This window comes from Catharus ustulatus, chromosome Z (genome assembly GCF_009819885.2).
Source record: "Catharus ustulatus isolate bCatUst1 chromosome Z, bCatUst1.pri.v2, whole genome shotgun sequence".
NCBI classification, from domain to species: domain Eukaryota; kingdom Metazoa; phylum Chordata; class Aves; order Passeriformes; family Turdidae; genus Catharus; species Catharus ustulatus.
In genome coordinates this window covers 32,630,849-32,658,155 of record NC_046262.2, presented here as the reverse complement: position 1 = coordinate 32,658,155, position 27,307 = coordinate 32,630,849, and the positions used below count along the sequence as shown (strand labels likewise).

The 27,307-nt window shown below is 39.8% G+C and overlaps 1 protein-coding gene across 4 annotated transcripts in view; it reads left to right on the top strand.

Annotated features, from left to right (window-relative positions):
- The window catches only part of PSIP1 (PC4 and SFRS1 interacting protein 1), a 38,085-nt gene extending 16,417 nt beyond the window's left edge, over positions 1–21,668 (top strand). For all 4 annotated transcript variants that reach the window (XM_033085495.2, XM_033085494.1, XM_033085493.1 and 1 more), the window contains exons 7-17: positions 294–356; positions 1,228–1,327; positions 2,924–2,999; positions 3,793–4,018; positions 6,231–6,349; positions 9,498–9,553; positions 10,711–10,781; positions 13,660–13,761; positions 14,411–14,630; positions 18,720–18,831; positions 20,892–21,668. In XM_033085495.2, the coding sequence (XP_032941386.1) occupies positions 294–356; positions 1,228–1,327; positions 2,924–2,999; positions 3,793–4,018; positions 6,231–6,349; positions 9,498–9,553; positions 10,711–10,781; positions 13,660–13,761; positions 14,411–14,630; positions 18,720–18,831; positions 20,892–20,955 (1,209 nt within the window). In that variant the 3' untranslated portion in view covers positions 20,956–21,668. The remainder of the gene's footprint in view (positions 1–293; positions 357–1,227; positions 1,328–2,923; positions 3,000–3,792; positions 4,019–6,230; positions 6,350–9,497; positions 9,554–10,710; positions 10,782–13,659; positions 13,762–14,410; positions 14,631–18,719; positions 18,832–20,891) is intronic.
- The last annotated feature ends 5,639 nt before the right edge of the window (positions 21,669–27,307 follow it).

Here is a 27,307-nt window from a genome sequence, read left to right as displayed (position 1 = left end):
CAGGTTGCTCAGAGCCCCATCCAGACATGCCTTGAACACTGCCAGAGATGAGGCGCACAATCTCTGCAGGCAACTAGTGCCTCGCTAACCTCACAGTAAAGAATTTCTTCCTAATGTCTAATAATTTTAGATTTTAATAATTTAAAAGTACACAGTGTCTTCAAGTACATTACAGGAATCTTGTCTAAGTTGTGTGCCAGTGGCTGTGCTGTGTTAAAAAAAGAAAAAATAGAATAAATGAAATATAGCTTTGTTTTGTTAAGATTCTTAGGAACATTTTGTAATCTTCACAGGATATGGTGAAAACAAATGATGCTTCTATGCCTAAAGTTGCTAGAAGAGGAAGAAAAAGAAAGGTAACAATATGTTTAATTACTTCATGTTACTGGAATTTTTTGGATGTGGTAATACTAGATGTTATTTCCTTTTATGACAGATCATGCATAAATTTAAGTGTTTCACACTCTACTCCCCCTTTTCAAGAGTCTGAAAGATTTGCAGGAATGAAAGTTTTTCCAGAGTGTTTTACAAGTCTTAACTATTTTTTAACTTGATGTGGAAAATGGAGTCCTGTCTTTCCCAAACAGCTCATTGCAAATAAGAAAGAGACATAAACTGTTGCTGAACTGCTAATAAAATAACGTGTGTTGAAGCTCTAAAAAGTTTCTTGTAACATCTTTGTCACATTGAACTAACACCTGAAATACTCCCGTTTTTCACAAATTTGTAGTTTTTGTGGTCTCTACAACCTGGGAGAATACAGAGTTACTTTGAAGAGACGGTTCAAGCTGCTTACTCACCATATACTAACCTTAATGTTCTTGTGGTCACACAGCAAGCCAGATCAGGACACTGACCCAACTTAAAACTAGGATTAAGTAGTGCAGATCTTAGTTTTGTGTTTGAAACCTTACCTTCCAAAGCTACAGATGACAGCAAGGATGGGGAATGAGTATGAGGTATTTGTGACTTTAGTGTGTTTGTCACAGAGAAGTAGCATGCTGTGTCTGTACTGTAGTTGTCCTTTGTCCTGGACACTAAGTTCTTGACTGTTTTCCCCGTTTGGGATTGGAGAAGGTGAAACGGTTACTTCAGAGACAACTTTTGTGTGTACAAGCAATCGCATAATAACATATTTCTAGAAGTTTAAAGGTGTTTGTTTGAGAAAGTAATTGAGATATTGGTGCTATGTGTTTTTTCACTGGTGAAATTAATTCTTTAAATTAGTCTGACAAACCAGCTGAAGCTGAGGAAGCAACATCAGGGACAGCAACGACTACTGGGCCAGTGTCTCCAAAAGTAAGCCCCAAAAGAGGAAGGCCAGCAGGTAACTTTAGAAGAGTGATTTAATTTTTCTCACCACAGAAATATTTTAGTAGAATTAGTCAGGAAATTATTTCCTTCCCCTGAATACTACAGAGTATTTTTGCGTGCTAAAGGCAGATTTCGCTAATAGACGGTAGTGGGAAAACATCTCAAATTGAAGAGTTCAGGACATGAATGGATTTAAATTGTTAGTATTAATGTTTAGTTTCTAAATCAAAGACTGGTTGGTTTGGAGTCTCTGGCGGGTGTGCTGCACAAAAGGTCTATAAAATACTTTGGAAAAGTTAGATGATACATAAAACACAAAGGTGAGAACTGGGGGAGCAAGGAGGCTGTAGGTGGAGTTCAGAATACAAGAAAAACAAAATAAGAGCTGAAGAGACATGTTCAAACGTTTAAGGTAGTTTGTGCTGATTGATAGGCAAATAAAAAGAAAATATAACTGATTTTTTTTTAATGTTTTGTCAGAATAATTTAGTAATAATACTGTAGTGTCTATTTCTTTCAAATTAGCAATGATCTATTGTCACTTTAATGGTAAGCTTGCAGATATTCTTGATCACTAATTACTGTTTTGGAAGACAGTTCTTGGACGAGTTAAGGTCATTGTATGGGCACCTAGTAAAGGAAACAAATAATTTATAGTCCTCCATCTGCTGACAATATAAAAACAGGAGAACCACAATTAAATAGACTTTAATCACTTTTACCATAGAAGCTGTGAAGAAATGAAGTATTAATTCATCCCCCTCGGCCATTTCATTACATGCACTAAATATACATTTGTAATATTTGTGGGTTTGTCTTTACCATTTTTTGTTGGTTTTCACTAACTACTGTCAGTAAGAACAGGAAAGGATCTGTAAGAGATGCTTTTGCTTCTATATAAAAAATATTTTTGGAAAATATACTATGCAGCCTTTTCTGTTCTTGATAGGATGCTTAAAAGTGCTCTCTGTTAAGACCAGCAACAGTTTAAACTCTGAATATTAGGTTTCCTGACAACACAGTGGTCACACTGGACGAGCATGTGAGGTACATAAATGTTAAGAAGGCAGGCTGTTTGTCTTACTGCTAACAATATGGTGTATCTGAGGAAATGAAAAGGTTTGATCAGCACCGTAGTGTGGTGGTAGAACTTCTTGACAGTGGTTTGTTAGCCTGAAAAGTGATGGGAACCCTAAGATAGATATGAGTAAAACTAGTGGACAGCAAACAGTATAAAAGTAGGCATAAGTGACTGCTTTTCATCCTTTAATATCAGGCTTCTCATTATGTAGTTTTTAAGAATCATGTTAATTACACATCATATGAAACAAATTACAACTGTATAGATTGCAAAAAGCACGGGAATTAGTAGCCAGAGCCTGTGGCTAGAAAGCATGAAAGTTTTTAATTCACCAGTCAGCTAAAAAGCTTATAACACTAACTTTTCAGAGATCTTGATTAAGTTTGGTATTCAATTACCTGGAATTCTGTGCAGCAACAAAGTTATATTTTGATTTAAGTGTGGCTTATATCTGTTGAGCATCTTGACATATAGACAAAAAACAGATGGTGGCTGTGGACTAACCTGTTATTTCTGTGTAACTGCTAGCTTCTGAAGTAAAAGTCCCAAAACCAAGAGGGAGACCCAAGTTGGTGAAACCATCATGTCTTTCAGAGGGTGACTTGTGAGTTCTTTTTCTTAATATGAAGCTTCTTCATTGTCAACTGTCTTACTCCTTGTGTTAAGACTTGAAAATTATTATTCCTGACAGTTTTTTGCCCCTTCAGTGTTCAGTATAATGTTTGTGTAGATGTTTTTGTAATAGAGTAATTCAAGGAAGAACAGTTCTGAAACAGGAGAGAGAAGATCTTACCCTTCCTAACTTGTCCAATCTGTAAAAAATTCCTTATATGATGGTATGTGGAGTGAAGAGGAAAGATATTTATTAAGAGAAAATACAATATCTAACAAAAATAAAGTAGCTATTTCCTTTTCATACTTTTTTGTTTCAGAAATATCTTTTGATGAAATTGTAACACTTTAGTTACCTGAATTTTGGATTTGCCATCTTCAGTTCTTATGTCAAATCTAGTGCTTCTAGTAAGTCAAGGAAAAGTTAAACATAGATTTACTTCTGGCAGATGCATGGTTATGGAATAGGAACAACTTAAGTATATTTGATAAACACTATGCACTCTGGGTTCCACAAATCCATACGTGGAAAGTCCACTGAGGATTAATTTCTTTGGTTACAATCTGGGCACTTAGGCCCTCCATACTGATATTTATTTACTGTAACCACAAGTAGTGGGTTTTAATTTCAGAGAAAACACTATTTTTGAAGAGTCCTTAAGTGAATTAACTTTATCGTTTTACTATTCTGTGGTTAAAAAGACCCAACTTCCTGAGTTAGAATGTTGTTCTTTCAAGTCGCTGTAGATAGTGAATGTGATGCCTAAATACTCTTTTTGTTTTAGTGTTAATGAAGAGGAGAAGGCAAAGAAAAAAGGACCAGAAGAAAAGCCCAAAAAGCAAGGGAAAAAAGATGAGGAAAGTCAGAAGGAAGAGGAAAAATCAAAGAAAGAATTTGATAAAAAGGAAGGAAAGAAAGAAGCTGAACCAAAAAGGAAAACTGTTGCAAAAGTGGGTTCTGTATCAGCTTCTGATTCTGAAGATGAAGGAGAAGAACAAGAAGGGGAAAAGGTATAATTTAGCTTTCCTGATAAATTTATTACAGAGGAAAGCAGGATCACTGGAGATCTTTCTTCAAGTTAATGCTGGATCCTAATGACGGTAGGAGTCTGGCAAGGCTGGTGTACTGATATATAGAACAAAAGTTTCAGAACTATATTTTTCTCAAATAATTATTTCAGAAGCTTCTAGTATTTTCTAAGAAAAGCATCTTTTCTAAGACACTTATCTTTTAACAAAGGATTTAAATGTCAAGAAGCTTATGGGGTTTTTTTAATATATGTTCCTTGGAAAACAGATGTTTTCCTTGGGTGCATCTGAAGAACATGTGGCTTGAAACCACATTTTTGAAAGGTACTGTCTCTAGCTAACAGTTTATAATGTCTTCATTTTTCTGGAGCTTAGTATTGCCCTTAGCATTACCCTTTGGTGCTTAATATTGAAAAGAAAAAAAAAGGAGAAAGGACTAATGACATTGTGTTTAGCTTCAGAGAAAGCCAGTCTTTGTCAGGTTGCTCAATGGAGCTGAGTCGTTTCAAAAATACTTACAGCAATATCACGACTATAAGGCGCACTGGATTATAAGGCACACCTCTGGGAGTTGGCAAATTTCTGAACTTTGTCCATATATAAGGCGCACAGGACTATAAAGCACACCCTTATTTTGCAGTGAGGCTCTGTGTGCAACAAAGTAACGAATTAGTAACAATCATGCCAGCCTTGCTGTCTTGGGTTACAATACGGGATGTGATCAAAGTATCTTTTCTATCACCATCTGTTGTGACCAGGTGGGGCAGTGATCTTTATCTTCAAGGGAGATGCTCTGCTAATGGGCCATCCATTGAAACCAGTAGGGTATTGTTCTTTCTTAGCACCCCCCATCCTTTCTCCAGGGAGTTATCTTCTGCTAATGGCCCATTGAGTCCCCACTGTGTGACTGATAAAGTTACTTTATCCCATTGAGAGTTGCTCCAGCCAGCGGGGAGAGCCCAGCCTTTCCTACCCAGATAAAGGCTGAAATTCTGGGACACCAAGTCACCCTCTTTTCCCTGGACTCTAGAGGAAAACCGGACTTTTTTTCCATATCATCACTGGACCTTCAGAGGGAGACTGCACCCTTCTACAAGACCACTGCTTCAACTGAACCACATCTGTCTCTGCAGGAGGACTGTAGCCACCGTTTAATGGGACTGCTACCAACACCCTGACTGACGGGTGTCACCCTGACGGGCTGTCAGGTTGTGCTCTGAATTTGTGTCTTAGTTTGGAGGACAGGTGTCTGCTAAGAAAGGCAGGAGCCTCTCTTTGAAATGGAGAATGTAAACCCCCTCCCTCCAAATTATTAGAATTTTGAAATCACGGGACTCTCAGGTAAAGATATGGGAATTAGGAATAACAGTTCTTTACTAGGGAAATTAAAATAGAAATACAGTACTACAAAGAAACAAACTCCAAACCCTGACAAAGTCAGGGTACAACCTGACACCCCGTCAGACAGGGTGTTGGTAGCAGTCTGATTAAATAGTGACTGCAGTCTTCTTGCAGTGACAGATGTGGTTTAGTTGAAGCAGTGGTCCTGTAGAAGGTGCAGTTTCCTTCCAGAGGTCTAGTAGTGATGTGGAGAAATCTCATTTTTTTCTAGAGTCCAGTGGAGAAAGGGCTACTCGGTGTCCTAGAATTTTAGTTTTTATCTAGGCAAGAAAGGCTTGGCTCTCCACGCTGGCTGGAGCAACTCTCAATGGGATGAAGTAATTTTATCAGTCACACAGTGGGACTCAGTGGGCCATTAGCAGAAAATGACTCCCTGGAGAAAGGATGGGGATGCAAAGATAAAGAACAATGCCCCACCTGGTTTCAATGGATGGCCCATTAGCAGAGCATCTCCCTTGGAGATAAAGATCACTGTCCCACCTGGTCACAACAGACGGTGATAGAATAAATACTTTGATCACATCCTGTATTGTAACCCAAGACACTTTGTCAATGTTTGGGGTTTGTTTCTTTGTAGCGGCTCGCAGCTCACACTTCCGGGTTGGTAAATTTCCGAACTTTGTCCATATACAAAGCGCTCTGGAGTATAAGGCGCACTTCTGGGTTCAGACCAAAATTTTAGTCAAAAGGGTGCACCCTATAGTCGTGAAATTACTGTTTCATCTGTTTACAGAACAATGATTTAATAATGTTACTTTTCTCTTTCTAATCATAAAATTCCAAATGAAAACAGAAGAAAAAAGGGGGAAGAAGCTTTCCAGCAGCTCACAGAAGAAACACTGTAAGAAGCCAACATGAGAGAGAAGTAACAGAAAGAAAGCGTAAGCAAGAGGAACAGACAGAATCTGAATCGTGAGTATATTTTAACATGTGATATCTGCAGATTGTAGGAGTATGTTTAACCTAATTGGAGGTGAAACTTCTGGAAAACTTTCAAAGTGGTTTGCACTGTGTTCTACTGTTCTCTCCTGTCCTTTTTGGTTTTCTATCTTAACTTCTCTTTGAGGCGAGGGTGAAAAGCTCCATGAACCAAAATGTTCTGTTGTGGGAGAATTGGAAGAATGGAACATTAGAAATTAAGTGATGTCAGCCTTTCAGTGATGTAGAATCTCTAGCAGAGGACAGCTGATATATTCTTTTTAGAACTAACTTAAGAATATCCATGAGAAAAGCGAACAATGTGAAAAACTGTTCATGACAGCTATATATTTTTCTTGCAAATTTGTCTTACAAATTGATAGGACCTGGTAGGTCCTATTAATCTGTGGTTATGGAGTTTTGGTGATGTCTGGAATGCGTAGGTTATCAGGAAAGCATTTCCTTCTCTGGCTGACAGTTGGAACACATGCTGTCAGACAGAACAAGGAAAAAATAATTGCTCTACTACTGCACAGTCAGTTGACTGACCAAGAACAGACTGCATTTAGAAGATTACTTGAATCAAACATAAGAATAGAGAGAAGATCCCACCAGGAACTTGGGGAGTAGGACAGTAGGCAAAAATCTGACTCATTCACTATTCTGCATGTGAGTGAAGAAGTTGTATCACAGGAGCTTGATGTTCTCATCCCCACCATTGGTGGGAAGGCAGAAGAAAGGGAGAAAACAAGGTGAAGATTTGGAGGAAAGGAAGAGAATCAAGTTCCTCTTTACCTATCTTTTTCACATTCACTAACAAAAATGTAGTTTGTTTAGGTATTTCTTTTCTCATGCTCCAGCTCTTTTTGCTCTTCTTCTTGTCACTCCTCTGGAGACCTAACAAAAATACTCTACCTACTTGTAGCAAACCTAAGTATCTCCAGTTTCAGAGATACTAAATTGCCTTAGCAGCTTACCAGCTTTTAACATATCACTATTTAATGCATGCTGATTTGACTTTGGGAACTGTTGTATATTGATTTAGTTATAATAGCCAAATTTCTACTTTTAAATAGTTGTCATATTTTATGCACTGGAGGGTAAGATAGAGTTCTGTTTCAGGAAGATAAAGGGAATGCATAATTAATTTAATTACCGTTGCTGATGACTAATACCACAGAACTCAATATTGATAAAATGTAAAAGTAGTATAGGCTGATACAGGTTTTGATTATTTTGCTCATCATCATAGTTTCCATGATCTGGTAGCTACTTCATTAATATTTACAGTAATTTCACGAATACAAGCCGCACCATTTTCACCAAAATTTTGGTGGAAACCCAGAAGTGTGGCTAGTACTCCGGTGCGGCTAATATATTAACAACATTGTAAAAGCTGCCAACACGGAAGTGAGAGCCCGCGGCAGCCCCAAGCTAAACTGGAGCCCGGCCAGCCCCGGCAGAGGTGGGAAAGCCTGGCAGAGGCGGGGCCAGCGGTGCAGGGGGCGGGTGGCAGAACCCGAGCCAGCAGGGCAGGGGAGCCCGGCAGAACCGGGGCTAGCAGCATGGGGGAGCCCGGCAGAACCATATCTAGCAGTGTGGGGGAGCCCGGCTGCGCAAGGGAGCACGGCAGAAGCAGGAAGCCCAGCGGGCGGGGCTGCCCGGCGGCGTGGGGAAGCTCAGCAGAACCATGGCTAGCAGTACAGGGGAGCCCAGCAGAACCAGGGCCAGCAGCTTGGGGAAGCCCAGTGGCACGGGGGCAGCAGTGCCGGCCAGGGTGAGCAAACGTGGCGGCAGCGGCAGTGCAGACGGGAGAGGGGGATGAGCGAGCCCGGCGGCAGCGGCAGCACCCCCCGAGCGGCCCCTCCGAGCTGGGCCACCCGGCCCCGTCAGCAACCATGAGCGGGCCGAGCCTGCCTGGCCCCGCCCTGAGCCAGTAACCCCCGCTATGCCGCGATCCTGTTACTAATTGGCAACTTTGTGAAAGTTGCACACGGATCCTCGCTATGAACGAAAGTGCGGCTAATATTCGGGTGCGGCTTTTTTGACAAAGACGTCAACATTGTCAACGCACCAGGAGTGCGGCTTATACTCTATGCGGCTTGTATTCCTGAAATTACTGTACTTTGTTAAGGTGCTATGTACACTATTCTGTATGTATACAAAGTCTGTACTGTTGAGATTGTGCTGCCAGTTGAAGCAGCCAAGTTTTCTGTTCTTTATGAAAGAAACATAGAAGATAAGTCTTGCAGACCTACATGTTTTATGTGTGCATATTAGTATGACAGGAGGAAAACTAGCTACAGGACATTCAGTCATGATATGCTGAAATACGAAAGTTCTAAAAGTAAGCTTTTAAATCTCTCAGACAAAATTGTGGGGTTGTTGGACAGAAGTTCATTATTTTCTCTGCATAAAGAGCTCAAAAGCTTGTTTCAAAGATTTCTGCCTATCTTCATCCTAAAACTGAAATGGAAACAATTTTTTTGTTGTTTTTTTTGAGTATCAGATTTATTTTTAGTATGCAGTTGGGGAAAGAGCAAGGAGGTTTATTACTGCACTTGTAATAAATCTTTTTTTTCTGTGTTATTTCTTCCTTCAAGAACTTTCAAATTGTAACTGATACATTTGTGGTCAGTTGTAAGATATGTATACTGTTCCAATTAATTATTTGAGAAAATAGTCATATAGGAACTGTTTATGATTGTTTGATCTCTCTACAAATTCCCTGTGGTAATAGTAAATAATTTTGCTCCTTTTGTCATGATAATTAAATATTTTCTTTCTCCATAAGTTAGTTCTATATAATGCCATTTTACCAGTTAATATGTTATGTTAATATGCAACAAAAACCAAAATACAGTTTGGAAATGATTTGGTTTTAAAATCCTTTAATTTGCAGCTTCTAGGAAAATACAGTTCTGAGTACAGACGATTTATCAGTAGTAGCCTAGCTAATTAATTTTTGTTAAATTGTTTGTCCTTGAAAACCGGGCTTTGGCTCTTTGTGGTTTTTGCATGCTAATGTTTTAGTGAGACAATACCTAAAAATATTGCATCTCATCCAAAAACTGGGGTGCAGGGCAGGGGCTGGGGAAGCAGGCTTTACAACGTTGTAAAAACATTTCAACATTTTTGATAGGCAGAATAAAGAAGAAGGCAAGAAAGCAGAAATTAAGAAGATTGAGAAGAAGAGAGGTTAGTTTAAAGAATCAAAACAGTACTTTTTGGTCATTTTATATTTTGAATGGGATTTCTTCCTGGATAAGATAATGTACTGCTGAGGGTGGCTGTATGGAATCAGTGTGAGATATTTGATCCATGATTCTTCTTTCACATCTGTGAAAGAGTGTATTTTTGTCCTTCTGTAGTCTTTCTGCAGTGCAGTAGAACAGGTCTTTGCTATTCTGACTTCACTGTCATTTGAGCTTTTAAATCTCAATCTCTTCTGTTTGTGAACATGAGAAAAAAAAGCTTTCATTCTGTGATATAAATAATTTCACTTACTCCCATCATTTTTTCCTTTTTCTTCTCATAACACAGTACTGAGGGACCTCTTGAAACTATTTGGTTTTACTTCTCACTCAGTAGGAGGCTTAAATTCAGAGTACTATGGTCTTGTCTGCTAGCCCATGCCTGCAAACTGACCTTCATAGGGATAAGTAATTCCTTTTTCAGTACTTCCATCCGAAGTACTGAAAACCGAACCACTGTCTGTAATTTGTAGTATAGTGCAGATCCAGTGGCATGGACTCCACCCAACCCAATGTTGCAGCAAAAGGGCAAATAGAAACTATCCAAACCCCATCCAAGATGGGTTTCACTTAAAGGAATCTGCTTGCATTATTGTACAGAGTACATACCAAATCCAAGCAGGCATTCAGCATGTGAAATAGGGAATGCCGTGTCCACCGTGTCCATTCATCTTTCACACTTCTGAAGCATGTGTACTGGAAACATTTTATTTGGATGTATTTGGACTGTAACTTGAATCATGACCAGTTTACTGAAAACAACCATCAATATCCAGCTGTCCTGTCATGGAAAGTCTTCCAGCTTTGTAACTTTTAATATTTATTAAAACTTCTTGTTAAGCTGGGTTACAGCTGTGTTTTGGAATAGAAAATTCTTTTCAGTTGCAATTGCTAAGGGAAAAATTGCATGTTTTGCCAATAATGTTCAGTTTTAAAAAGCTGTGTACTTTTTCTCTGACTGTATTTATATGTATACCTGTATGTAGGATGCCTGCCTGTTTTGTTCTGCATTCCGTATGAGGTTCATACTTGTGGAATAATTTCTGTAAAAGCAAATGATGTGAATAACAAATGTTCATGTGTATTATTTTTAATCTTCAGAAACTTCGGTGGATTCTAGGCTTCAAAGGATACACGCAGAAATAAAAAATTCCCTGAAAATTGATAATCTTGTAAGTATATTTTTTAAACTGATTCATGTTTCAAATTCTAGTAGAAAATTCCAGCATGTGTTCTTGTTTTTAATTAATACTCTGAAAATGAAAGGAATTTTTTCCATATGAAAGATAACCGCTGCTTAAATGCGCTTATTGTGGGCAGTGAAAGATGAATGTCAGCAAATGAAATCTGTTTTATTTGAAAATACTACATAGTAAATTATTTACCAGAAACATTCAGATAAAATTATGTCAGACAGAACATCTGGTGCCAGATCAGCTTGCTGAGCCATGTAGAAACACCAATATTGGATGCAGTAGCAGGATGCAAGTGATTAGGGCTGCAGTCCACTCACTGTCAGTGAAAATCTGCTGCTTGTCAGGGGTTTGGATTTGGAATATTGCTGACAGATGTTAGAGGCTTTCTGCCCTTACGACCATTTATTTGTTTACTGCTGCAGGTTTTCAGGTTGGGGTACCAATGATACAGTCAGGAAACACTTTGAAAGTATCGAGCATGACTGTGTGACTCTGAGAGTAATGGTAAAGGCATGGGGACCCAGGTGGTGATCCTTTTATTGAGGAAAAGTCTTGCAAAGGAATGGATAGGTGTGCTAGGGGGTGGCAGGATCCACTCAAAAGTGCTACCAAGGGGCTGGCCAGCCTGCTTAAAGAGCATCAAACTAGGAATGGTAGCAGAGGAGGAAATGGATGGCAATCATGTAAACAGATGTCAGAGTGATGTAAACTGACCGTGTAATCAACAGAATTTCTTGCGGAATAGGACTGAAGTGACATGACCACAAGCATCAGCAAATTGAATGAGGAACTGCTGGCAGCCCACCATAATGAGGAAAACTCTTATAACCTTTCTAGAATGTTAGCACAACTATGTTTCTCTTAGGGATGGGAAGTGAGCTGAGCCTTGCCTTATATTTTTACAGGCTCTTTAGGAAAGGTAGGTGCTGGGAAGACAAGATGAAGGTGAGATCAGCTGAAATGTGTGGAGCTGTGCACTGGGACAGCTGATAAACCAATTGGGAGTTTATGGGTTAGGATTAATGGGCAAACCAAAATGAGTGACATCCTGAGAGTGTTTGCTGCAGATCACCTGATCAAGGAGAATAAGTCATCTTAAGACAATGGGGAGACACCTTTGATTCTAACTGGTAGCTTAAAACATCCTGGTATTTGCTGAAGGGACATGTGGATAACACAGCAATGCAGGAAGCTTCTGGACTTTGGTAATTGCTCAACATAGGTGATGAAAGAACTGATAAGGCAAGACACCCTGTTAGACCTGATCATCCAGACAGCAAAGATCTGGTTAGGCATATGAAGGTCAGGGGCAACATTGGCTGCAGTGACTGTGATAGTGAAGTTCAGGGAGACGGGAGCAGGACAAGAAGGATAACAGCCCTGGACTCGAGACAGCAGACTTTGACCTCTACAGGGATCTGCTCTCTTGAGAGACCATGCTAGAGGGAGGACAGGAAAGGAGATCTGGCTCACTTTTAGGGATTGCCTCCTTCTCAAGGTTGATTCATCTTAAAGTCTAGGAAAATGTGGGCCTGCTGCTGTTTAGGATAAGTAGATAGGCACTTTAGTAAAAAAGGAAATGGCTAAGGTAACCAGTGTAATCTTGACCTGAGTTTGCTTGTACAGTTCTGTTCGGGAATATTAGGTCCTCAGACCTAGAAGATTCAAATAAGAAAATGTTGATGCTCAGAGGACAAAGATAAAATTAGAGAACATTTAGACAGAGACCCAATACAGAATAAGCAAAACAGTGCTGGAGGAGATGGATGATGTCATTGTTCATCCGCTCCATTTTGTTTTTGAAAAGTCATGGTGATAAGGGGCTGGTTCCTGAGGACTGGAAGAAAGCAAACGTCATGCTCCTCTTGCAGAAGGAGGATCTAGGTTAGTACAGGCCAGTCAGTCTCACACCAGTCCTTTGAAATGTGATGGGACAAATCCTCCTGGAAATTGTTTCCAATTATATGAAGTACAGTAAGACCTCTGAGAGTTGTCGGCATTTAATGAAGGTAAAATTATGGTTAACTAAAACGATGTCCTTTTGTGAGATGATCAGCTCAGTGGATGTAAGAGTGAATATTGCTTCCATTAAGATTAAAAAGGCTTTTGACACTGTCTCTCAGGGCATCTTCAAAGACAGACTTATGAAGTCTGATCTTTAAAAGGCAGATAGAAAAGTGCACTGAAAACCGGCTGAACAGCAGGGCACAAAAACCTGATTGGTGTCAGAGTCCAGTTACAGGCCAGTCACTAGTAGTCAACACTATTAAAATGTGTCATTAGAGACTGGGATGATGATACAAACCACACCTGTAGCAAGTTTGCAAATGATACAAAACTGAAATCAAAGGTTTGATGGAAGTGTTGCCATCCAGAGAGACTTGAACAGGTTAGCGAAATGGGCCAACAGGGACTCATCAACTTCAATTCCAGTACTGCACCTGTGAAGTGATAACTACGTGCCTCCAGCATGGGCTGAGGACTAAGTGGCTAAATGGCAGCTTGTCAGAAAATGACCTGGGGATATTGGTGGACACTAAGCTTAGCATGAGCCACCTGTACAGTTCTGCAGCTAAAGTGCCCGGCTTGCTTTATGTATGTTGAAAGCATAAAATTCTTGTTAAATATTACAATTTTGTCAAATATAATCTGCATTTTATGGGAGAAGCTAAGAGACAACTGGTGTTAAATTTTTGTTGCCAAGTTTGACTATATAAATTGCTCTAAAATTAAGTACATAGTCAAATTAAGGATATTACAGGAAGGTGTCGCTGAGCACAGAAGTTAGATTAGTATGGCTAATTAAAGATTACTAACGTGTGAGTCATCAGACTAATTTCTTGTTTGTGTGCAGGATGTGAACAGGTGTATTGAGGCTCTTGATGAGCTTGCATCCCTTCAAGTCACAATGCAACAAGCTCAGAAACATACAGAGATGATCCTAACTCTCAAGAAGGTGAGATTTTTCAATACTGGTTAAAGTAAAGTGCATGTTTTCTTAAATTGACACCAGCTTTATTTACTGTTAGAGTACTCTGTCTAGTCTGGATCCCTGGAGATCAAGAATGATGCAGACAGACTGGGGAGAGCCATCAAGAATATCAGAGGGCTGGAGAACCTGCCCTATAACTGAAGACTAAAGGGTTTAGTTCCTCCCTTCTTGGAGAAGTCATCACATTATTTCAGCAGTTTAAAGGGTTGCTGCAAAGAGCAACCAGAAAACATATGGGGAAGATGTGGGGCCATGGATACAAGTTGCACTAGGAAGAGTTTTATTTGGATACTAAAAAGTTGTTGTTTTTTTTTTTTTACAGTAAGAACAGTTGTTTTACTGTAACAACCTCCTCAGGGATGTGATGGAGTTCCATCACTAGATGTTTTCATGGGGTCAAAGGTGCTTGATAATGGGATACAGGCTCCCTTTCCCATGAAGGGTAGGACCAGGAGAACTTTAGAAGTCCCTCCCAACTGGCAGTTCTGTGTTTCTATGACACTTCAAGTGCAAAAATCTATTACTGCTTTGGAGGTTAAATAAAGAATTTAAGCTAGCGTGTTATGAAATTACACAGATCTAAGTGGAGCTTGTTTTATTACTTTGATTTCAGATCCGGAAATTTAAAATTAGTCAAGTTATCATGGAGAAATCTACAATGCTATATAACAAGTTCAAGACCATGTTTCTGGTTGGGGAAGGCGATTCTGTTCTTTCCCAAGTACTAAATAAATCACTTGCTGAGCAAAAACAGCATGAAGAAGCTAATAAAACCAAAGAACAGGGGAAGAAAGGTTCAAACAAAAAAACTGAAAAGGAAAAAGACCAAACAGGTAAGTCACTGTCACTTTATTTTCTTGTCACATAAAAGACTTAGTCTCCATTAATTTCTGAGCCAGCTTCAAAGTATCCTTGATGTAGAAGTTTCACCAGTCTATGAAAACCTTTTCATATCTGAGGTTGTCAAGTAGAATACTGCTACAAATAGCTTTTAAATTCAATGTAGTATTTACCGTGGCCATTAGATCTCAATTGGCTAAAGGAAATGGCTTTTGCAAAAACTAAGTCTTGCAAAGTTGACGTCTGTAAATTATGTAACTTGATACGGTTACAGAATTTTTTAAGAAACCCAAAGCATTTAATGTGAGGTAGAATTACACTACCATTGTTGCACTTTAATCCAACCCAGCAGCCAAGCCCCTCACAGTCACTTGCTCACTCCTCCACCAGTGGGATCAGGGACAGAATCAGAACCGTAAAAGGAAGAAAACTTATAGGTTGAAATAAAGAGAGTTTAATGGGGAAAGCAAAAGCTGTCCAGATAAAAGCAAACCAAGGAATTAATTCAGTACTTCCCATGCGCAGGCAGGTGTTCAGCCATCCCCAGAAGAGCAGGACCCCCTCACACATAAAAAAAACACCATCACTTAAATATGCTCCCCCATCCTTTCCCTGTACTTCACATACTGAGCATGATGCCATATGGTGTGGAATGTCTCTTTGGCCAGTTTGGGTCACCTGTCCTGGCTGTGTCACCTCCCATGGCACTTCTTTCCCTGTGTGGGAACATGAAAAGGCATTGGCTGTGTGTAAGCCCCGCTCAGAAGTAAGAAAAACTTCTCTGTATTACAAACTTTGTGTTCAGCACAACTCCAGAACACAGCCCCATATTTGAAAAGGTGGTAACTGCACCACTTCATGAGTGACTTGTCTTCTTTTTCTTCTGTCCTCACTCAGAGTCAGGATTAAAAACATGAAGGAGACGAATTTTCTCATGTTCAGACTTGGTTGTTTATTAAATCTTATCTAAAGTACACTGAGTTCTGCAACACTTCTAGCTATCAGCAAAAAGTGAGCAAAGTGGAGGTGAATGTAGCTAGTTACAAGGTCTTTTAAAGCTGAACAGTCCAATAGAGAATTAACACCTATATTATTTATACTTTTGACCCAATAACCAAACTCCTATGACCTGCAGAGCAACACTAGCTATTCAGCCAGAAACTACTATCTGAAATCAGTGAAGAAGAAGACATCTTGTCCCATACTTATTACTATATTCTAAACCCTTCAAATTCAGAACCCTTCACTATGTGAAATCACACACTGCTATTCTGACTACACACCCATGACACTTAATCACCCAAATTTGGACCCCTTCTCCAAGGCCTCAAGTCAAAAGCAGTGTTCTCCTGGTGGTCAGCATCAGAAAAGTACAGAAACCTCAAAACTCCCAGGACATACTCACCATCACAAAGAAAATTCATTCTACCCCAGTTACAATCAACACAATCTTCTCTTCCTCCAGTAGCTTTTTGGTACCTAAGCTTCTGCCACTGAGGGAGAACTTGAAACTGCTTTGTTTCCTTCATTAGCTTCTTTCTATAGCATGCATGCTCTACCATGTATAGCAGCAAATTTCAACCATTTCTGTGTTACAGTAATTTCATGGTTACAAGCCACACCATTTTGACCAAAATTTTGCTCCCACACCGGAAATGCGGCTTACACTCAGGAGCAGCTAATATGTGAATAATTTTCTGACATTTCCAACCTCGGAAGTACAAACCGAGGCGCCAAATCGAGCACCTGCCAGTAAAACCCGGCATTTACGCGATTGTTACAAATTGGTTACTGTGTTGCGCGGCGGGTGGAGCCCAGCTCCGTGCAGGCAGCACGGGGTTGGGGGGGAAGGCGGGGGAGCTCCCTCCTTCAGGCAGCGCAGCCCCGGGGGAGGCAGGGGGCTTCCTCCTGCTGGCCCTGTGGCCCGGGGGCTCCTGTCCCCACCTGCCACTGCCGTGGGCGCCAGCGGGCTCCATCCCCACCTCCCACTGCCACTGTGGGTGCCAGCAGGCTCCGTGCCCCCCTGCCGCCACGGCACTGCGCTGGGCCGTGGCGAGCGAGCCCAGCAGCAGCGGTGGCCAGCCCCGAGTGGCCCTGCTGAGTGGCAGCGCTGAGCCCTCACGGCTCAAGCCAAGCCAGTAAACCCCTCCATGCCGCGATTCTGTTACTATTTGGCAACTTTGTTGCACGCGGGTCCTCGCTGCCAATGACAGAGCGGCTTATAATTGGGTGCGGCTTGTTTATGGACAAAGAACGAAATGTTTGCCAACACCCGGCGATGCGGCTTATACTCAATGCAGCTTGTAATCATGAAATTACTGTACTTCCCTGATGCAACTGTAGTAGTTCAGCCTAACAGGAAAGAAATAATCATTTATGGCAGAAGAATATATTTATAATCTTAACAGTACAGTTTCACATCAATCATGAGCACCTGTACAGCAGAATATCAAAAGCTAAGTGTGCTCAATAATAACTTTTAATCAGTATGAAATAGATGCATTTTTAAACAGAGGAAACAAAATCAGACAGACACACTGGAAAGCTATGTTGCAATGTAGGAGTTCTACCCATTTATTCAGATTATTTAGATCCTTGATCTCCACAAGCATCTCACAGAAACTACATTTATTATGAAATTAAATTCTGGGAGCAGAGCTGGTTTTTTTTTCAAAAGAACATGTTAAAGCTGCACCACCAAGATCGAGTGCATAGTATAACTAAACAAATTACTGTAACTGAGGTCCCAAGGAGTCAACACAACTAACTATAGTAGGAATCACTTCACTTGTAATTGCTGAAAAAGCGAAGATGATTTTTAAAATCCAACCACTATCTGATGAGAGAATGTATGAAGTAGAGGTTCCATACAGCTCTTTTCCCAAACCAGAGATCAGCACAACTGATACTTTAACAAAAAAGCTACACTGAGAGACTTCCTGGGCACAGTCTGGCTGGTGAAGCCACTCCAGATAAGGTTAACACAAGTTCAGCAGAACACAGTGAAATACTATCTTGTCTAGTTACATAGAGAAGGGGAAGTTGTTCTATCAGAATAGAGGGATGTTTTATGGAAGTAAATTTTTCTTTATTTTTTGCAAGAAGAAAATCTGATTCTTACATGCATTTCTTTGCCCTTTTAAAAAACATACTGCTGAACCCTGACTATCTTCACATTGATAATCAATACAGAAGGATATGGATGTAATGGATGGTACTTAATGTAAAGCATCAAATTATCTGCTTTGTAACAAGGGAATTTACTGTTTTATCAAATTCCTCCTGTGGGCTTTGAGTTCAGAACTGATTATGAGCAAGTATAAACAGATAAACTAAAAATTCAGATGAGTAACATCTTGTATTTTTTTCTCACTGTAGCTCAGTAGTTTAATAGAGGAGTTCTTTTATAAATCTGAAACTCCAGTGAAATGGACCATCAGTTCAGAAAGTGACGTTCCTCAACAATTCACACAAAATTCACTGGCTTTTAATACCACAGCGAAACATGTAATCATCATAGAAATGGGATAAGATGTTAAATATTTCTGCACTGACTTCACTAAATACACCTTCTAGCTAGTGCTGTTTTCCCGCTTGAAAAATCCATGCTATCATTAAACACTTATATAAATATAGCTTGTGTTTTGATTATATGTAATTTGTTGGAATCAAGAGTAAAAGTGATGTGATGGAACTATTAACTCTACAGTTAAAGTAACAAGAATCCCCAAAAATCTGACCTGGTTAGAGTGGTAAAAGAACTTACTACTGAGTATATTCGCTCAGTGCTCAGAATACAAACAAGCATTAAGCCTATGATATGGAGCCTAGCGAGCACAGGAAGAACTTGAAATTGCATGAAAAATGCAAACTGTTCAATTCCCATTGCTAAAACCATAGGATGAGGTACATTGCATGAAATGTTCAGAAGGTGAAACATATCAGTTCATGTCTTTTGAATTGTTTCACCTGCCTGGGTATCAAGGTGAGGGGAAAGTATTTATAATGTTTTATTTGATTATTGGGGGCTATTATAATACAGTTTTATTCCCTACAATTGCAATTTTTCTTTCATTTTAAAGGTTCAAAGATTCTGAATGGAGGGTCTGAAGCCCAGGACACCAACCAGTCACAACACAATGGAGAAAATGCTGAAGAAAAGAAAGATAGGCATGAAGTTGGCAGTAAGAAAAAGTGAGTTAATAACTTTATTGAGCTGAGGATCTGTTCTGTTCTAGCTTAATCATGTAAAATAGAACAGCAGTAGATTGAAGTTACTTAACCATGTTGAGGTAGTGTTGTCTTCACAGAGTTTGCTCTCAGCTTTAGAGCCTAACAGCATGCAAATCTTCTGTTAAAGTTTTGAATGAATATTTTAAACATTATTTTGCTCGCTGCTGTGGTGAAGACTTAAAAAAATTACAGGATGTCCTGCTATTGGAGAGAACCAGCATGTGGTGGACCAGGGCAAAGTAAAAGTTTTTTCCTGTATTTTAGGCTATTAAGTTGGAAGGAAAGGAAGCCTGAACCAAGTCTTACAGAAACTAATGAGATTTATTACTTTTTTTTGTGAATTCATATATTGTCATCAATAGACAAGCCACTTCAAATAATTTTCTACAGTTTGGCTATAGAATCACTCAAATGCAGGTAAACTGCAGGCTAGGATGTAAATCTGTGAAATTCCAGAAGTCTGAATGCTTTATAGAGGTAGCTGCCCTTACCATTTAAAACACAAAGCCATAAGAATGCTTGAATTTGTCTGGCATTAAGTATTTAAACCTGGGCTTCAATGAAAAATATGATTTGTAAACAGAGACAACAAGTAATTAATCTCTTAGAGAAATATTTCATAGAAATTAGTAAAAAATGTGGAAAAGGCCCAGAATTACCCTTGAGTGAAATTGTTTTGTTGAAGTACACTTTGTTTTCTCCAGGCACTCAGCACTTTGCACTCAGAGATTCTTTTTTTTCAGCAGTATATCTTGGAGCGAGCTCCTGTCATCATGGACAGATTTGGGTGGAAATTTGTTGGATTAGATTATAGACTATCTTCATGCACATAAAGGAGAAATTGCAGCTGCCTGGCATTCTTTTGGCTATCTGAAAAGTTAAAATTATACAAAAGAGTGGAATATTGACTGTTATGTACAGTAAAGTAGTACTGTGAGAAGTACTGAAGTGGATTTGGGAGTTTTCAACCAGTAGTGCTGAATACTCACTTGGTATGAATAAGCAGCATGCTACACAAGCGTACTGGAGTTACAAGTGTAGGTTCTCAGACAGGTTATATTCTAGCCCTCTGCTTAAACAAATTAAATGAACATTTTTGTGAAGTGTGTGTGGTATTTGCTGTGCCTTTGAACTCTACACTCCAGTGATCTTAGATTTTGATAAAGAAACCCACTTTACAAAAAAATACTGCATAGCTACTTGGACACAGGGTCTGTGTACTTACTGTTAGTTAACAGCAACAAAACAGATTTTTAAATAAATCCCTTGCAAATACAGTGCATGTTGAGAAATGCATTCACATGTCTGAATTCAAGCTCCAGACTCCCCAGCATACCAACTTCCTTTCATTCAGTATTTTTTGTACCTTTTTATTTGTAATATTTGGTTTCCTAGAAGTGAGAAACAGGTATACAAAATAAATAATGTCTAAAATACCTGTGTGGCTCACTCCAAGCAAAGAGCTGGTAAACCTCTTAAATCACAGGAATATATTCAGTTCTGAACATTTCTCCCTCTACTAGAGGGAAGACATGTCTGTACCCTTCTGAAGATGTAATTCAGAAATTTTGGAAAAAATCCTCTAACTTAAAATTTCTGATCTGATTGGCACTCAAGAACATTTTCAGGGTGTTTTTGGTAAAATACATACTGCTCCATAAGGTTACCTCAGTGTTCAGGGACACAGTGGATTTCAGTGGCAGGAGGTAAGGCATGTTAAGTTAGAGCACTTTTCCACCTTAACTGACGTACAGTACAGATACAAACAGAGCTCTGAATGACTGCCCTTCACAGCCCATCACATACACCAACAGTCATGCCTCTCACTGCCAGCTTAGCTTCAGATTTGAGAGTGTTGGAGTAACATACAGGTGGCGTCACTAACAGCCTCAGGTCTGCAGACTTCATGTACTGCGGACTGTTCATCAGCATTGCTTGCTCTAGAGTGTGCAATCACCTGCAATAAGTCTTGCTTCCTGCCTTTGTTTCTGGTCATTAACATTGTTTTATTTTGTTTCTAGGACATGTGGTGAGGAGAGAGAGCCTGAAAAGCCAGCAGATGATTCTGCCTTTGAGAACAAATGACATCACTGGAGTTTTGTTGTTTGTTTTTTTTTAAATTACAAATTAAAGAGGATTGTTAAGTTTTGCATTGAAATCTATAGACTGCTGAAATTCTAAATAATTTTATAAGCATAGTATTTTGAAGTTAAATTTTGTGGAATAAAAGCCCCTTTAATCTTGGTTTAAAAGTATTTAAATACTTTTGCCAATAGTTATACCCAGTATTAACAGGTAACACATTTCAAAATATTAAAATCCCAGTTAGAAAATGCTTACATGTTACAGGCGTTAGAGTTGTAGTATATTTTTAACTTACTACTGTATGTTTGTCTAGTTAATAGCAGGAAAAAGTGTAAATACTTCTAACTCTTCAGTTGCTTTATTTGTATAAAACCTTCTCTCTACCTATGATACTGACCTCTGTGCAGTTTTTCAACTCTTGTTGGGGATGTCTTTTCACTGTGTTTTGTAGGAGTTGAAAGCGGCATTTTTATAGCTGTTACAATGTTTAATGTATGAGTATAATTCATTGTTTGTTTTTTTTTTTAAATAAGTTTAGTTATGTTCTTGCAAAACGCGTTGTGCCAATTTACTGCAATGTGACTTTTATAGTTTGCTTTTGGTATAGTAAGTATACTGAAAAGAAGTGTGGTGTTCTCACAGAACCTGTTGATGCAGAATGGCTGGAAAACACTGTCTTGAATGATTTATGGAATTAAAGAATTTTAAACTGACTAAGGCATCCTTGCATAGGAAGAACATGAGTCTGGTTTTAGTACTATTTTGATTTTACTGCTTTGGCATTAACTTGGGGACCACTAACTAGAATTTTAATAGAAACAGTGGTAAAGTGTTTAATTCCTGGAGGCGTGAAAGGGAATAGAACAGGTACAAACCTCTCAGAAGAGTGTTTCTTGAAAGACAGACTTTGCCCAATACTGTAACAACTTGTATTGTTACTGTAACAACTTGACAGAGGACAGCCGGTTAGAAATTAGTGACTCTGCAGGGCCTCTCTGCCTTTGAGGGAGTCAACAGCTTACAGCTTGGCAAACTTACTTAGTATTCCTTCAAGTCCTACATTGTTGATGAAGAGGATGAAGGGCACAGGGCCAAGTATGGAGCCCTGTGGAACCCCAGTAGTGACAGGTCACAGTCTGCTGCCACCCCATTCACTGAAAGCCCCTATGCCCAACCCATGAGGCAGTTGTTCACCCATTTCCTGAGGTATTTATTGCATTGTGAATTGGACAGTTCTTTCCAGGAAAAAGACTGTGAAAGACAGTATCAAAAGCTTTACTGAAATCCAAAAAGACTACATGTTCTGACTCCCATTGATTAACTAGGTGTATTACCTTGTCATGAAAGGAAGTTAGGTTTGATAAACAGGGCTTTCTGTCATGAAGCTGTACCAGTTCTGGCTGAATCCTACGTTGTCCTTCAGGTGATTTCAAGAACTCACAGAATAACCTGCTCCATAATTTTACCAGTCACTGAAGTGAGACTGATAGGTCTGTAGTTTTCAGGGTCATTCTTCTCACCCTTCTTGAAAACTGGAATAATGTTAGCCAGATTTCAGTTGACTGGGACCTCTAACAATTCCCAAAACCATTCAAAATCATTGAGAGACCTTCCAGTGACATCAGACAGCTCCTTTGAGTATTCTTGGATGAATCCCATCAAGCCACAAAGACTTACAAGAGATCCAACAGATCCTGCATAAGTTCAGGGTCCACTAGGAGTTGACCATTCTCACAGTCCTGGTCCTCCAGCAAAGGACACTGGGATCCCCATGCCCCATAACCCATATGGAAGAGAGAGGTAAAGAAAGCAGCAATATCTCTGACTTGTCCATGTCCTGTTGGTGAGTAACCATCCTGATCCTGTAGTGAGGGCCAATGTCTTTTCTGCACTGCCTTTTTCTATTGCTATATTAAAAACCCAACTTCTTTTATTTATATTGTGCCCACAGTTCTGGAGAGCTTCAACCTCAGTTGAACTTTGACCATATGAATGTTCTCCCTACAATGGGGAGCACCATCTCTGTATTCCATGTCCCCTGTCCTTGCTTCACCAACAATACACCTTATTGGTCTGCCTGGACTCAAAAAGAATATTCCTACTCAGCTAACCTGGCCTTCTTTGCCACGTTGGCTTCTGGCATTTTGAGGTGGCCTACTCCTGTGTTTGAATAGCTTTCAGATCTTGAAGACAATACCTGAAGTTAAGCATGCAAGTTCAATCACCACGGCAGCTCCAGTATGGCCACAATGATTTGCCTCCACAGATTGTGACTTTCAGCAATCTCTGGCACTTCACAACAGACTGATGTTAAGAGGAATGACTGCCATGGCTGTACAGCTTGACCATCAGGTAAGCAGCATTCTCATTTATCTTACAAATAGATGTTAGTTACTATATGCTGGATTTTGCAATTTCCACATTCCAGCTGGTCATAGCATTATACTTTACTGAAACCTCAAGAAACTCAAACAACTTCCACTTTTACCCTTGAAATTATTTTTATAAAGATGTTACTGAAAATCCTCACATAAAGCATTTCTCAATTTTGACCACCCCTTTTATCAATCCTCATACAAAAAATTTTTAAAAAGCAAGGAAAAAAAGGTACTATGTATTTGACAGTAATGCTGAATTGCCACATCCACCTAGTTTTCACACAAGTATTGATAAGCTAAGTCATCTGTCACAACTGTTACAGAGATAATGGGTCACACTGACACTGCTTCAAAGAATTACAGTAATTTCACTATTATAAACCACACCATTTTGACTAAAATTTTGATCCCAACCTGGAAATGCAGCTTACACTCAGGAGCAACCAACATATGAAAAAAGTCCTGAAATTTCCAACCCCGGAAGTGCAGCCGAGGTGCCGAGCAGAGCACCTGCCAGTAAAACCCGGGATTGCGCGATTGTTACACATTGGTTACTCTGTTGCACGACAGGTGGAGGCGGGCTCTGTGCCAGCATAGCAGGGTGGGAGGTAAGCGGCTCCATCCCTGCCTGCTGCCGCGGGTGCGTGTGGGCTCCGTCCCTGCCTGCCACTGCTGCAGGTGTGGGTGGGCTCCCGCCACCACCGCGAGGCAGTGCTGGGCCGGGGCGAGCGAACCCGTTGGCAGCAGCAGCGGCAGCTGGTCCCGAGCAGCCCCGCTGAGTGGCAGCCCCGAGCGGGCCGAGCCCGCCTGGCCCCGAGGCGAGCCAGTAAACCCCGCGATCCTGCAATTCAGTTAGTAATTCATTACTTTGTTGCACACAGGTCCTCGCTGCGAATGAGAGTGCAGCTTATAATCAGGTGTGGTTTATAATCTTGAAATTACTGTAATTGAGATTGGATACAGAGATAAAGATCTGATTGTGTGATGCAATCACTGTCCATACAGCTGCTTCGGCTTCTGCTGCCTGAATTTACCACCCATTAACTAACTAACCAGAAATTAATTCACGAAGTCTGACATGACTGTAGTAAGGGTCATGTCACCTTCAAAGATGCCTGAGTGGCCCTAAACTGTGTTTCTTGAAAGATACAAACGTACGAGCTGAGACTGACTGGGCAGTCACTTAGAAGTATCACAAGCAATAAGGCTGGTTCTTGCTTAAGAAAGCACAGCTATGCACAAAATTTAAGCAGAGGTACCTTTAACAACAGCTTCCTACTTCAAGAATGGAGTTTACTACAACTTATAATACTGTTCAGCCCCGTTGAGTTGCTCATCATTCAAGTATATATGTGAGAGGAATGTTGGATTTATCTTTATAAACAAGCTGTGGGTCTGCTGGTAGGTAAGACTAGCATTGAGAGATAAAAGAAACAATGGGATTGATTCCATTGATGAATGGGAAAAGATATTTGCCTTTACAAACAAACTGTAGATTTGTGGATAAATGAAACTGGGTATTGGAAGATGAAAGAAACAATGGGGGAAAAACTATGAATTCTATAAAAATTAAAAATTAAAAGGGAGGGTTATACATTAGAGGGGAATCTTAGGTATCAGGCATTCTGGGAAGTCTGTGCCTCTCAAGTACCTCAGCCAACAGGGAAAGAGAAAGGGAAATGCAGCCAGGAAAATAGGACAAAAAGGAGGCTGCGTCCTCCAAAAATCTGAGAGACCCCAGGGGAATGCCCCAAGGCCTCTCCCTTTATTCGAATAAAGCAAAAGGGACTCCTCTGTCTCCTTTTTGGACATAAACCTCTAGTGTTTGTGGATTAATTTTCCTGACATATGGGACTCTTGTGGTAATGTTACAAGTGCCTGGATTGCAGTGGGAAGTGCTATAGCACTGTCTATATAACCATGTTCTGCTTTGGAATGTCATACTTAACAGTAAAATCAGAGGGACCTCCCCTCTTCCTCAATACAAGAAACAGTTTTGTACACCTTGTCAGCCAGTCAAAAACTTTCATTAGGGTGAGACTCTGCAAGACATTTGGGAAGTTTGAAATAACTTGTAAAGGATCATACTGCCTAATTACTGAATGTTTAATAAAAACACCAAATCCAAAAGCCAACTACAGATTGAGGTTAATATTTCTGTGATTCAAGTAGCAACACACAGACAAGGGATTATTAAAAATATTTTTTTCTCATTTTTTGTCATGATGTAATAAACCTGCTTGGACATTTTCATCATCAAAACAATCACAGTCTTTAGTAAGTTGCTAAAGCAAACATCCAGCTGGTGTCATAGAGATTTAGCTACAAATGGGCACTGTATGCAATGCTGGATTTCACTCAGAGGACTCATTGAGAAAGATTTACCAAATCAAGACCCCAAACCCAGTTGTCCTGTGAGAGTCTCTGGGATCTTTAAAATCTATAACTTAGCATAAATTTTTGGTTGTATTTGTCATTTATGATGAATCACTGAACATGAAACAGGACCACATTATACAAGCAGCAAGCTTCTGACACGATTCTTCTCTGTTTAGTAATTAAGAGTTGAATGCTCTCAACTCCCACAACCAGACTGTGGCTAGCTTCTCTCTGCCTTACTAGAAGCATGGCACTGGCTCATTAAAATTTCTTAATCTGCAGGGATACTAATTTTGAAATATATTTCACCTTAACTTTTAATTAAGAAGATAAATAGGTTGTATGAGAGACAGAATATTTGAGGCAAATTAATTTAATGAAAGAATAAACTCACATTTTGCCACTCCCTTCTCTCTATGGCTGAAGAAAAAAAAATGCCACAAAAAAACTACTGATTGATGCTTTAGAACTCAAGCTAGCTCTCTGTATGATCCCCAGTCCAATACTGAAGGGGATTGGGAAGCCTGTATATTTATGGGAGACAGCTGAAAGAGGATGAGATAGAGGAAAGATAAGGAGTAGCAACTTGTGAGGCAAATGTTGAAGTTGCAACCAGAGTCGTATAGTAAGGAACTTTAAAGCAGCTGCTGCAGCGCTACAAAGCAGTCCAGCCCCAGCAGTTGCAGTTGTCACAGTTGTGATGGGCAGGGCACTCCCTTTTCCGCAGATTCCTGAAGGATACGAGAACTATCACCACCTGCTTTTACAAGTGGTTGGCTCATTAAAATACACAGGCCAACAGCTGTCTGGTTTACAAGTCAGGAAAAAAAACAACCTGACTTCTTTTTGTTGTTCCTAAAAAAGGAATTATATTCACGGATTTATATTCACATGACATCACCAGAAAGCAGTAAGATAAGGGAGTCAATGGAGTCCTGCAAGCGTTTCAGATACCTTTGTTTCAAGACATCTAAGATCATCAAGTCAGCAGTGGCAGAATCTGAAGCCACAAGACCTGAACAGGATTCAGTTTGTCACTGCTCCGTATGTGGACTGTCAAAGTAGGTTGTCTTCCCCCAACCGCAACTAGTTGAAGTTTTCCAAAGAAAAGCAACTAGCGCTAACTTCCCTAAACAACATAGATCTCCACTACTATCTTCTTAATTCCAAAAAAAATGGAGTATCTGTCTTGACAGAGTTTCAGTTTAACAAGAGACTAGGAACTATAAAATCACCACATTTTAATAAAATAAAACATTACTTACAATAACAGAGTGATAATAAAAAATGTGCACAATGAACACTGCATACCATGTAAACAGTTGATAAAATTATTTAAAAGGCAGGCTACAATTCAGAAATGGTGAAATGTAGTTTCCTCTTTACAGAATCAGTCCTCAAAGTCAGGAACCAGGGACAGCAGAAGCCTTCAGATGCAAGCTTTCATTTGTAGGCAAGATCCAAGAGTTTAACCAGCATCCTGAGCTTCTCTCCCAGAAACATTCTCCTCCCTGCAAATTCAGTGCCATCCACCCTTATTCAAACATGGTAACTGCCTGAGTTTTCAAGGTAAGATACATACAGAGTATATTCTC